Here is a 13,694-nt window from a genome sequence, read left to right on the forward strand (position 1 = left end):
AACAGTACCAGGAGGAACAGTCAGAGGAATCCAGAATGTGGGACATTCTTCAAGACAAATGGTCTAGACTTTTCAAAAAGTCATTATCATTAAAAAATAATAATAATAATAAGTTGGGAGACTGTTCCAAACTTAAAGAAATATAGCAACTAATTGCAACGTGTGAAACTTGACAGGATCCTGGTTTAAAAAAAAAAAAAAATCATTATACCCAGGTACAGTGGCACACCTGTAGTCCTAGCTACTCAGGAGGTTAAGGTAGGAGGATCACCTTGAACCCAGGAGTTCAAGTTCAGCCTGACCAACACAGTGAGACCTTGCCTCCAAAAATAGATAAACAGCTATAAAAAAATTGGGGGCTGATTAGGGAAACTGTTAAATGTACTAGATATTCGATATTACACAATTATGCTTAGTTTTCCTAGGTAATGGTAGTGTGCTTATATAGGAGAATGCCTAGGAGATGTATGTGAAAGATTTGGAAGGTAAGGTCTCATGGTGTCTGCTGTATCCTTTACAGTTCATTTAAGTAAATGTATATACATATACATAGGAATCAAGCAAATGTGAGAAAATGTAAACAACCAACCTCAGGTGAAAGTTATAACATTTCACTATGGTATCCTTTCAATTTTCTATATGTTTAAAAAAAAAAGGTTAGGGAAAAGAAAAATATAGAGCAGATGGCTGTATTCAACTAAAAAGATAGATATATGGTCTCCATACTGATATTATACCACTGATCCTGAAATATTATCTCTGGAATTCATTTTCTTTCTTAAGATAAAATTTAGGCAGCAACATTAAACGAACAGTTTTTGAAAATTAGTGACTTCTATTTAAAAGCAAACAAAACATCCTGGTCAGTGATAAGAGGGGCAGCTTTGCCTGGGGGAGAATTAAAGATTTCTCATTAGAGACTATCAAGTCCAATCTGTAGCCATGAAAAGAACAGATTTCCGGCTGGGAGCAGTGGCTCACACCTGTAATCCCACCACTTTGGGAGGCCGAGACAGGCGGATTGCCCAAGGTCAGGAGTTCAAGACCAGTCTGGCCAACATGGTGAAACCCTGTCTCTACTAAAAATACAAAAAAATTAGCCAGGCGTGGTGGCATGTGCATGTAATCCCAGCTACTCGGGAGGCTGAGGCAGGAGAATTGCTTGAACAAGGGAGGTGGAGGCTGCAATGAGCTAAGATTGCACCACTGCACTCCAACCTGGGTGACAGAGTGAGACTCCGTCTCAAAAAAAACAAAAAAGACAGATTTTCTGAGAAGCTAAGGCTTCCCAGCACAATACCCGCTGACATGGAGTGAGTTTCCCATGCCTCCTGCTGAGGTTACCTCATCTGGTTGAGGAAGGACAATAACCGACATCGTTCCTGTGTGAATGCGCTGCATCCTTGAGGACAGGCCCACCTTGGGGATACGCTGAACTCGGTGAATCCCACCCTCATACTTCAAATGCTTATAGACACTGTCACCAGAAATTCGGGCGGCGGCATGATGTAGTCCACCTAGGGGAACAACAGTCCAGAAATAGTAATGAATTCTCCTTTGAAACAGATCAGGCCGGGCGCGGTGGCTCAAGCCTGTAATCCCAGCACTTTGGGAGGCCGAGACGGGCGGATCACGAGGTCAGGAGATCAAGACCATCCTGGCTAACACGGTGAAACTCCGTCTCTACTAAAAATACAAAAAACTAGCCGGGCGAGGTGGCGGGCGCCTGTAGTCCCAGCTACTCGGGAGGCTGAGGCAGGAGAATGGCGTAAACCCAGGAGGCAGAGCTTGCAGTGAGCTGAGATCTGGCCACTGCACTCCAGCCTGGGCGACAGAGTGAGACTCCACCTCAAAAAAAAAAAAAAAAAAAAAAAAAAAAAAAGCAGCACTGTGTTAAGCATATACCAACCAATGCCCAAAGCTGATGGTAACTTATGATTTGTTTTTCTTAGGGTAGGACTTGTTTCACCTACCATGTGGANTGAGCCAGGAAAAAAGCACAAGACCCGTGGGCGGGGGTGGCGAGACTTCCTCCTCTCCCCCCCCCCCGGCAGCACGGGAGAAACAGAGAAAAAAAAAAAAAAAAAAAAAAAAAAAAAAAAAAAACAGATCAGGATCCTAAATGTCCTTAATCGAAGGCCTGAATGTGAGTACAGAGCCTGAGATGAGAACATAAAGCATGGGAGAACAAGGGCCTCTGAAGAAGAAGAAGAAGAAGAAAAGAAGACATAAAGTAGAAACAAAACTACAGTTTCCCAATGTAAATGTATTAAAATATAAAAGGAAACATACCAAAATTTAATTAATTAATTATAGGAGCTAGTGATGCAACAATAGGAAACATACCAAAATATTATTTGGTTATGTCTGGGGAATAGAAGAATATATTTTCTTATTTCCAAATTTTTTATAATGAACAAGTTTTCTTTTTATAATAAGGGAAAAATACTATTTGAACAAAAAATAATACTGGGATGTTTTCTGCATTTAACTACCCTGTGTATTCGTAGGCTAATATGGTATCATATATAAAAAAATGCTCAATAGTAGAATAATTTCATAATGTTGAATAACTCCACAGATCCTCCCAAGTTTTCAAGAATGTATTGAAAGTCAGCTCTTGCTTATCTGCGGAGTGGGAAGAGTATCACAAAAGAATCTTAACACCTAGGCTAGCTTGTTTTTTTTTTTTGAGACAGAGTCTTGCACTGTCGCCGGGGCTGGTATGCAATGGCTCGATCTCCGCTCGCTGCAACCTCTGCCTTGTGTGCTCAAACGATTCTCCTGCCTCAGTCTCTTCAGTGGCTAGGATTACAGGCACCCGCCACCAGGCCCGGCTAATTTTTCATATTTTTAGTAGAGAAGGGGTTTCACTATGTTGGCCAGTTTGGTCTTGAACTCCTGACCTCATGATCTGCCCGCATCAGGGTCCCAAAGTGCTGGGATTACAGGCGTGAGCCACCATGCCCGGCCACTTGTTCTTATCTAATGATTTTTTAAAAATCTTTTTTATGATACAATAATATATGAAGACAGAAAAACACACAAATCAAATATATGGTTTAATGTCCACCACTCGGGTCAAGAAAAAGAACTGTGCTAGTCACTCCATAAGCCCTCCCAAATGCCATTTCCAGTCATAATCCTCTCTCTTCCCTATGAGTAATCATTATCCTGACTTTTATTCCTTTCTTTACCATAATTTCATTACCTAAACGTGTAGCCCTAGGCACTACAGTTTAGTCCTGCCCATTTAAAAATGTTTGATGTATCTTTTTAGTCTATTAGTCCACATGCTTATCATCCATTGCTTTCATTTCCTACAAATGATCTGTTGAACGTGGGCTGCTGACCTGTAGAATTTCCAGCAGTCTGTTTTTGCGGATTGCATATTCTTGGTGCAAGTCACCCTGTTCTGCTGCCCCCTGTACTGGCAGCAATTAGGCAGCTGGGTGCAGACACTGGATCAGACCTCAGTTCGAGCCCCTTGGCAAGACTACAGGAGGTGTACGGTGTCTGGATGTCTCTCTTTTTACAGTCTTGACAGCCTTTGACACTGAATGGTGAGAGTCTAATTCTATCATTTCTTTCCCACTTATTAGTTAAAATACACTAATAAAGAGACACTTCTCCTTGTCTACTATTTGATTACCTAGTGATACAATTACATAGGAAAAGCAAGATAAATGTTTGATTCTGTCCCTTTTACCAGTTCTACCAATATACCAACTTTTTTTTTTTTTGTAATACACTGAACTGGTTCATTTTAATCCTCTGAAGATGACCAATTAAAAGTTTAAATTATCATTATGAACTCAAGGATTGAAACATATCTAGCATGTTTAAACCAAGTACAGTTATTATTAAAGCTCAACTAGTCCCATCTTTGGCCCATAGAGCCTCTTCAAATTGACTTCTGAATTCTTTTGACATGCCTCATTTATATGGGACATGCCCCATTTGTATGGCATAACAAGATATTCCAGGATTATCTTGAACATTTTTTGCCCTAGACCTGGAATCAGCCATGTCTCCAAGAAGTCCTGGTTCGAGAGAACCAGGCTAGGGTTGTCCACTACTACTGGATTTGGTTATTATTTCTAAGCCTTTTCAGTGGCCGGAGATAGAAATAACCTCATGAGTTCATGTGATGTTGAGACACAATTTTCCATGGGTCTCTTGTGTTCCTGCACATCTTACAAATGAAGCATTGCTGGCTATTTCGCTCTAAAATATCTTTTAAAGGTGGTTTGTGCAGTGAACAGCCTTGGAAATAATATGTCCCTCCCGAGCAAAGGATAGGTTTCCACAGCCTTGGAAGACAGAGATAGTGTCTCTTTCTAGAGCAATGTGCAGGCATGCCTACTGCCCATTAAAAAAATGGCTGGGCGCAGTGGTTCATGCCTGTAATCCTGGCACTTTGCAAAGCTGAGGTGAGCAGACAGCGGGAGCCCAGGAGTTCAGGACCATCCTGGGCAACACGGTCAAACTTCATCTCTACAATAAATACAAAAATTATGGCCGGTGCTATGGTTCACGCCTGTAGTCCCAGCACTTTGGGAGGCCGAGACAGGCGGATCACGAGGTCAGGAGTTCAAGACCAGCCTGACCAATAGGATGAAACCCCGTCTCTACTAAAAATACAATAATTAGCTGGGCGTGGTGGCATGTGCCTGTAGTCCCAGCTACTCGGGATGCTGAGGCAGAAGAATTGCTTGAACCTGAGAGGCGGAGGTTGCAGTGAGCCGAGATTGTGCCACTGCATTCCAGACTGGGTGACAGAGCGAGACTCCATCTCAAAATAAATAAATAAATAAAATTAAATAAAAATTAAAAAAAAAAAAACGTAGCCAGGTGTGGTGGCACGTGCCTGTAGTCCCAGCTACATGGGAGGCTGACGTGGGAAGATGGCTTGAGTCCAGTTGAGGCTGCAGCGAGCTGTGATGGTGCCACTGCCCTCCAGCCTGGGAGACAGTGTGAGACCCCGACTCAAAAAAAAAAAAAAAAAAAAAGACTCAATTTCCTTAAGTTCAGTGCTCTTCTCCTATAATGCAACCTACCGTGTGGGCAGGTATCATCTGGTCTTCTTCGTTGTTGCCCTGTGGGACTCTGGGCTCAGGGAACTGGCACAAAAATGCTGATACTCTGGCTATTGCAATAACCCTGAGTAATAAACTGTCCTTCACTGCTGACCCATGAAACAGCAGCAGGCTACCTTGTCAGCGTGCAAGTAGGGTAAAATCTCAGACCTTTCAGAGTTTTTACAACTGACACTTCCAAGTTAAATTCAACCTCTTTTCTCTTACACTTTTATTGTGTTTCTTCCCACACCAAGAATCTTGGTTCTCAAAGAGAGGGCATTAGAATTAAAATATCCCACAATTACTCATCTGTTTTTATATTACGCTACACACCTAACAGTCTCAGAATACTAATACTAGTTCTACTAATACAGTTACTACAAACATTAAAACTTTTTTGCATATGCTCTTGCCATTTGCCTCCCATTTTTCAAATGATTGTACTATATCTACACTGTCAGATCATACAGTCCTTATGTAACAAATTCATTCTCCTTAGCCCTCAATTAGTCCCAGTTCTTCGTCTAACTGAATATTTCATGCGCACCCCCACTCCATATTTTGCTGTCTCTCATTTTAGTTGTCTGAAGCTTGTTTCTAGTAGATTCCACAGAAAGGGACCATGGGAAGAGTATTTCCTGAATTCTTGCATAATGAGAACAATTTGCTCCCTTCACATTTATAAGTCAGTTGTGCTGATTATAAAATCTTTAACTCAACTTTCTTTCTTTCTTTCAGTGAACTCTATCTCTCTCTGGCACAAAGTGCTGTTACTGAAAAGTCTGAAGGAAATCTAATCCTTCCCTTCTAAGTCTCAGGGTCTTTGTTCCTACATGTCTAATGGATCTGTTCCCTTTTTTGTAAGTCCAAACATTTTATTAGCCGATGGCTTAGTGTTGGTTGTTCTAGCTGGATATTTTCAGATGTGCACATGGTTTCAAATCTTTTCTTTTCTTTTTTTTTTTTTTTTTGAGACGGAGTCTCGCTCTGTCGCCCAGGCTGGAGTGCAGTGGCCGGATCTCAGTTCACTGCAAGCTCCGCCTCCCGGGTTTGCGCCATTCTCCTGCCTCAGCCTCCCCAGTAGCTGGGACTACAGGTGCCCGCCACCTCGCCCGGCTAGTTTTTTGTATTTTTTAGTAGAGACGGGGTTTCACCGTGTCAGCCAAGATGATCTGGATATCCTGACCTCGTGATCCGCCCGTCTCGGCCTCCCAAAGTGCTGGGATTACAGGCTTGAGCCACCGCGCCCAGCCTCAAATCTTTTATTTCTATTTCAGAAGAGTTCTCGGGAAATATAGATGTATTTATCATAGGCAGCCTCAAGGGTGGCCCCCCAGGATCCCTGCCTGCTGGTATTCATACCCTTACAGTTCCCTCCCAGCTGGTCTGTATGATCAACAGCATATGGTATGGCAGAGGTGATACTAAGTCACCTTCTGAGGTTAGATTATGAAGAACCAGGGCCTCCATCTTGCATCACTCACTTGGGAGAAACAGGTTGCTAAGTTGGAAATAGCCCTATGGAGAGGCCCTCGTGGTAAAAAGCTGGTATCTGCTTACAACCATGCGAGTGAGCTTAGAAGCAGGCCCTGAAGCCCCAGTCTTGTGTTGAGATGACAAGAACCCCACCCAACAGCTCAGCTGCAACCTCATGAGAGACCCTGTGCCACTCAAAAAAGCAGCTGATTCCTGACCCGCATAAATTGTGAGATAAAAAATGTTTGTTGCCTTGAAGTTGCTAAGCTTTGGGTAATTTGTTACACAGCAATAAATAACTAATATAGTATCTGCTCTTTTATCATCTAATCAATCTTTTTGCCTGTCAACAGTATTTGTCATTTTTCTTCACTCCTTTATTATGTCTTCATTTCTTCTTGATTTCAAAAAAAATTTTCCTTTTTGACTACTATTTTCTTAAGGCATTAAATGTTCTGTTTATCTGCTCAAATGTTTCTTCTGATTTATTCATATCTAAAATGATTTTTATTTGCTTTCTAATTATTTCCTGAGTCTGTCATTTCTACTTCTGATTTATCAGATTCTTTGACACTTCATATTGCTTTTTTTTTTTTTGAAGACATGGTCTCACTCTGTTGTCTGGGCTGAAGTGCAGTGGCACGACCTCAGCTCACTTCAGTGTTGACCTCCTGGGCTCAAGCCATCCCACCTCAGCCACTGGAGCAGCTGGGACTACAGACGTGTGCCACCATGCTCAGCTAATTTTTAAAATTTTTTGTAGAGACAAGATCTCACCATGTGGGACCCAGGCTGGTCTCAAACTCCTGGGCTCAAGCGATCCTCCCACCTTGGCCTCCCAAACTGCTGAGGAATATAGGTGTGAGCCACCGTGCTCAGCCTCTTATTTTGAAATAGTAGATTATAGTTTTGACCTATTTTGTAGTCATGTCTTTCTAATGTGCTTTCATTGTCTGTAGGGATATTATTCTACTCCTTATTCTCTTGTTTCTCATAAAACTTTGTATGGAACTTGACCTTAATACTTTTCTGTGGTTTATTTTTATGTGAGATTACTTCTCCATACGTTTTAGAATGAGTCCAGGAAGGCTCTTCTAACTTCACAGAGCTCTCTCTTTTCTGTGACTTTGCGTAATGTTCAAGTAAACAGCAGCCTGCTTTCTGGGACTTCCTGGCTGTTCTCCCTGACATTGGATTAGATCTTCTTTTCCCTTCCTCCCTCTTTATCCCTGTCCTGCTCAACTTTGAGTGTCCTCCCAGCAGTCCTTCCTCAGTGTGGGGGCCTGTTTTAGAAAGGCGCCCTAGTGGATCTGTTTTGAGAGGTCATGGGGGCTACACTGCTCTGGCCTCTTTCAATCTCCTTACCTAAAGCCTGAACCCTCCATTACTGGAGAGTGTAAAACTCCTCCCAGCTCCAGCTCAGGTTCACAACTGGCTCCCAAATTCCAGAGAATAACCATGAGTTATGAGGGGGTTCTCCAGTTTTCAGATCTGGCAGATGCCACCCCACTGCTTCCTTCTTCCTCCTGCACAGATGCTTAGACCATGCAGGTTCTATGGCAATTGGTGGTTTGTTTTAGGGTTTTGTGGGTATACCCTGCAACTGAATGCTGTCAATGCTCTCCATGGGTTTTTGGTTTTGCTATCTAGTTGCTATATGTGTTTTTGCATGGGGATTCAGAGACTGAAAACTATGCTGCTACTGCAGTTGCCATCTTCCTAATGCATTTCTAATGAAGATATAGTAACCCTAACCCATTTGGTTTCTAAAGTTAGCATGTTAGACAAAAATTGAGTATAGTTTTAGATTACCCTTGAAAATGCCTTAAGAAGGTGTCTTATAAGAGACTGGCATACTGTCTCTTAGGTAAGTCCATCATAGCTGATCTTCCTCCAGCAATAAAACATATTACTGGATAATAATCTTCATACCAAATAAAGAAGCTGACATGCATTTAGGGGACAGATGATATGAAAAATCAAATCGTTTAACATTCATATTCAGCATGGTAGGATGGACATACAATGAAAGATTATCCAGGAACTAAAACAGAGTGACGCCACAACAAATTTAAATTCCCCATCTCACATTCACACTGTACTTTAATAAAATTACTCCTCCATCCCCTTTACTTCATGTCATGTGAAAATACTTGAATATTATAAGAGAAGACTGTGACTTATTTGGTATAGATTGAAACAGCCAGTCTTAGGCTACCTGAGTTCAAAATTCAAGCTTCTCTTCTTCCTAGCTGTCTGCCCACAGGCAAGTTAGTTCCACGCTTTGGTTTCCTTATGTGAATAATAATAGTATATAAGTAGTGCTACAGCACTGCACACCTGAAGGGGGAAACATTCACACTGAAGAGTATATGAGTAGTGCCTCAAGGCATATGCAGGCATACAACATAGCCTTGAAATTTTACTCTCCAAGGGTTTTTGTGAGGCATAACCGAGATTAAATACATGCAGAACATTTAGTACAGTGTTGACATTTAGCTGTCGAGAGGTATCAGTCGTAACTGGAACTATGCCATTGGCTTTCCTGGATCAGTGTGAAATCTTGTGGAAGAGAAAGGCTGTCAAGCTCCCTATGAGATAAACTGTGACACAAGGCTAGAGAGCTGATATACCCTAAAGGAGGACAATGAAGGTGTATTGTGGCCTTGCCGGATGAAAACAAACTGCTTCTGGTGGCTTTTACTGACAGGGATAGAGAAAAAGGCATTTGCCACATCAACAGCTATATACCAGGTACCAGGGAATATGTTAATTTGCTCAAGTGATGAAACCACATCTGGTATAGCAGCTGCTGTTGGATTCACTGCCTGTTTAAGCTTTCAATAATCCATCATTTCTCCAGGATCCACCTGTCTTCTGTACAGGCCAAATAGGGGAGCTAAATGGGGATGTGAGGGGAATTACCACCCCTGCATTTTTCAGGTCCTTGGTGGCAGCACCAATCTCCACGATCCCTCCAGAACTGCAGTATTGCTTTTAGTTTGCTATTTTCCTAGAGGCCGTTCTGGTGGCTTCCACTTGGTCTTTCCCACCATAATAGCCTTTGCTCCATAGGTCAGGGAACCAGTGTGCGGATTCTACCAGCTGCTGAGTATGTCTATTCCAATTTTCATTCTGGAACTGGGAAAGTAACCACAGGATTGGTTATTTTCACACTGGGCCCACTGTGAGATGGGCATGACCTAAAACTCATTGATCACCTGACCTCCACACAAGCCCCTGTCCTGACTAGTAGATCACAGTAACATTTTTGAATGTCCTAGAATTAGTGTTGGCTTACAGACAGTGACTAGAAGTCCTCTCTGATTACTTTCTTTTCTCCAAAGTATAGTTACCGTACTAAAAGGCTATACACCCCTTTGAGGAGGCTGGGGAAAAGTTTTGGCAGTATCCTGGGGATTTTCCTCAAGAGGACCTATACACTCGCCTTCACTCAAGGTATTCTGGGTCTGGAAATTGGCTCAAGTCTGGAAACTGGTTGAGCAGCTGTGATTCTCGGTTTTTATGATTCAGGATAGACTTCTGTTTACTTGACCTAGAAATCTTCTCTTATACAGATCAAGTAGTAGGCTTCCTATCTATTTCACTTCTAGGAACACCATGATCAATGCTGTAAGTCTGCAAAAGTGAGACTATTCTGCTTGCTTTTTTTTTTTTTCTTTTGACGGAGTCTTGCTCTGTCGCCCAGACAGGACTGCAGTGGAGCAATCTCGGCTCACTGCAACCTCCATCTCCCGGGTTCAAGTGATTCTCCTGCCTCAGCCTCCTGAGTAGCTGAGGGTACAGCCACGCGCTACACTCGGCTAATTTTTGTAGTTTTAGTAGAGACGGGGTTTCGCCATGTTGGCCAGGATGGTCTCGAACTCCTGACCTCAGGTGATCCACCCATCTCAGTCTCCCAAAGTGCTGAGATTACAGGCGTGAGCCACTGCGCCCGGTCACTGCTTGCTATTTTGACTCTGCTGTCTGGCACGGTAATTACGCCTACTACTTGGCATTTGGCAGTGGGGTACCACCAGTTGGCCCCTGCCACCCTGGGATCGAATTACTCCTACTACATTTAGGTTTCCCAATTCAGTGACCAAAGTCCCCACTGTATGGTGTGACCTAGAGAGAAGAGTGGTCACAGAGATCCTAAAGGATGCTGGGGCTCCCCACAAATATGTTTCTCACAGTTGTGGTGAAACGTGAGTCATCTGGACACATAAAATTCACAATTACATTCCAGTAAGCCACCCCTCTCCAAATTCAACTTGTGAGTAGAGAATACCAAAACATAATTATAAACATTCATCCATCGAGGGCTGGGGAGATCATGCAATATATTTTATAGAATCCCTTTAATGTGGAAAATATTTCAATTCATTAGATACCAGGTTTACAGATCAATAGTGTCAGACCTACACTACATATCTAGAACCATTACCCTCCACTGCTTCCATAGACTATCTTGTGATCATTTAGTTTGAACTATTTCTGAAATGGTTAAATATTGTCTCTATCTGTACCTACTGCCATAAAATGATATGACTTTGAAAGTCACTTAACGTATGAATTTGTACATGAAACTTTCAACTTTAGCTTTTAGTGCTATGTGAATCTCTATGGTTATCTATGAGTTCCTCTCCATTTCAATTAAACATTAAAAAAATATATCTGTGTGCACACACATGTAATTTAACATGTATATAAGGTAGGTGCTTTTTGCCCTTTCTTTATCCACATCATTTTCTTCTCCTAACTGCTTCTAATAAAGAAATCATTTTTTTAGGCTGGGCGTGGTGGCTTACGCCTGTAATCCCAGTACTTTGGCAGGCCGAGGTGGGTGGATCACGAGGTCAGGAGGTCATTTCTTTTCCCACTGCCACTCTGGAACATGACTGTTTGCTTCCATTTACTATCCCCTCTCCCCACTTCTTTTGGGACAGAGTCTAGCTCTGTTGCCCAGGCTGGAGTGCAGTGGCACAATCACGGCTCACTGCAGCCTTGACCTCCTGGGCTCAATCAAACCTCCTGGGCTCAATCAAGCCCAGCCCTTAGTCTTTAATTTTAAAGGTATATGAGTAAAATATTTGTAATGTTTCTTTTTTTTAAAAAAAAGGAGGCTTTTAACTTTTCAAAATATTTTTATTTTGCCAGTGAGTTAGTGTATCTAAAGGCAGGTTTTCCCAACCATTGTTTAGGCTGCTCTACAAACCTGGAACAGAATCTCTCTTCCTGTTATTGAGGTCATCTCCCTTTTATTCTTGAAAGTCTCATTCAAAATACACCTATCAGAGTTCACTCACGATATTTTCCACTACTCTCCTTTTCACAATGCTGCTGTTTCTTCTTACATTCTCCTTGAAACTTTCTCCTCTTTTGCTTCCATAATATTTTACTGTCCTCATCCTTTTTCTGCTTATCTTGAATCCTCCTTTTATTTTGCTAACTGGTCTATCCTTCTAAACGTGGCCATTCTCCAAAGCTTGTTGCCCTGAATGCTCTCTCTCTACAGACTCTCCCTCACTTCTTCTCTCAGTATCAGACATTGTCTCTGAGTTAACAGGTATCAAATAGTTTGCCTGAGTTCTGTTCTCTCACCAAAGATCTGGTTACTCAACTTAATATTTACTCCGAATATTTCTTTCTTTTTTTTTTTTTGAGACTGAGTCTCACTCTATTGCCCAGGTTGGAGTGCACTGGTGCAATCTCAACTCACTGCAACCTGCACCTCCCGGGTTCAAATGATTCTCGTACCTCAGCCTCCCGAGTAGCTGAGATTACAGGTAATTTTTATATCTTTAGTAGAGACGGGGTTTTACCATGTTGGTCAGGCTGGTCTTGAACTCAGTCTCCCAAAGTGCTGGGATTACAGGTGTGAGCCACTGTGCCCAGCCTATTTACTATTTCTAAGTGGATGCTCACTATAACCTCAAACTTAATAATTTAAAAACCATTCATCATTATTCTTTCCAAATGGTTTCTGCCTTCCAACTTCTATTCCATCCAACGGCATGAATGAGTATCACAGTCTTCTCAGCTAGAAAGATTAGACTCCCTGTGGCTCATCTCCTTTGTGTCAGAATAGAATCATGGGATGTAGTGCAGCTCTGGATCAAACAGACTAAAATTTAATCCCAGGATTGCCATTACTTACTGTGTGGTCCTGGATTAGTTAGTTACTCTCTGAGCCTAGATTCTCATCTGTAAAATGAGATTAGTAATACCTATTTCACAAGGATGTGAGGTTGTTCACACAGGACATACTGGATAAGCAACAGTTCCTCTCACATCTAGTTACTCAGCAAATTATGCCTATTCATCCTTTGAAGGTCTCTGACACATAATTCTACTTCCCATTCTAACTCTTAGTCATATCTGGATTACTGTAATAACCTTTTTGCAGTCTGCACTAAATCTAGCCTTTCCATCCATGCATCCATGCATCCATCCATCCATCCATCCATCACTATTGTCAAAATAATCTCCTTAAAATATATTTTATCAAATCATATTAATACAATTTTCAACAGCTTCCCACTGCCCATCAGTCAAAGCTGTTCAAAATCTATCCACTCAAACCTACTTCAGAGATTACTTCCCTGACAAGCTATGGGTAAACTGGCCTCCCCACTCCCTCCCCGACACACCAAGACCTCTCCCACCAGCATGCTGCTGCTCAGGTTGTTTCTTCCCTCTGCGCTCACGGATAACCCCCTTTCCTGACCACTGGTTGTATCTGAAATCTGTACCAAGTACAACTTCCTTACGCTGTATGCTGGTTCTTATTTCCCTTTACTGTTCAACTTACATGAATCTTCTCTCCCTATTTTGATAGTTTGTGGTTTATTATTGATGACTCCTCTGTCTACTACAATGTATCACTGCATAACCAAGCAGAGGAAAACTTTCAAATGGATTAAAAGAATGGGACAAATGAGAGAATTACCATCACGTTTTGAATCAATATACTTGAGTATTTAAAGGTAAAGAACTGCACTGTTTGCCTACGTTGTATTATTATTATTATTATTTTTTGAGACAGTCTCGCTCTTGCCCAGGCAGGAGTGCACTGGGGTGATCTCGGCTCACTGCAACCTCCCCCTTCTGGGTTCAAGCGATTCTCCTGCCTCA

At 42.0% G+C, this 13,694-nt stretch overlaps 1 protein-coding gene across 7 annotated transcripts in view; it reads right to left on the bottom strand.

Moving 5' to 3' along the window:
- MTRF1 (mitochondrial translation release factor 1) overlaps nt 1–13,694 on the bottom strand; it is an 85,974-nt gene that overhangs the window by 23,254 nt on the left and 49,026 nt on the right. For all 7 annotated transcript variants that reach the window (XM_025364625.1, XM_025364627.1, XM_025364631.1 and 4 more), the window contains one exon: nt 1,345–1,517. In XM_025364625.1, coding sequence (XP_025220410.1) covers nt 1,345–1,517 — 173 coding nt within the window. The remainder of the gene's footprint in view (nt 1–1,344; nt 1,518–13,694) is intronic.

The sequence above is a fragment of the Theropithecus gelada genome, chromosome 17, assembly GCF_003255815.1.
Source record: "Theropithecus gelada isolate Dixy chromosome 17, Tgel_1.0, whole genome shotgun sequence".
Lineage (NCBI taxonomy): Eukaryota > Metazoa > Chordata > Mammalia > Primates > Cercopithecidae > Theropithecus > Theropithecus gelada.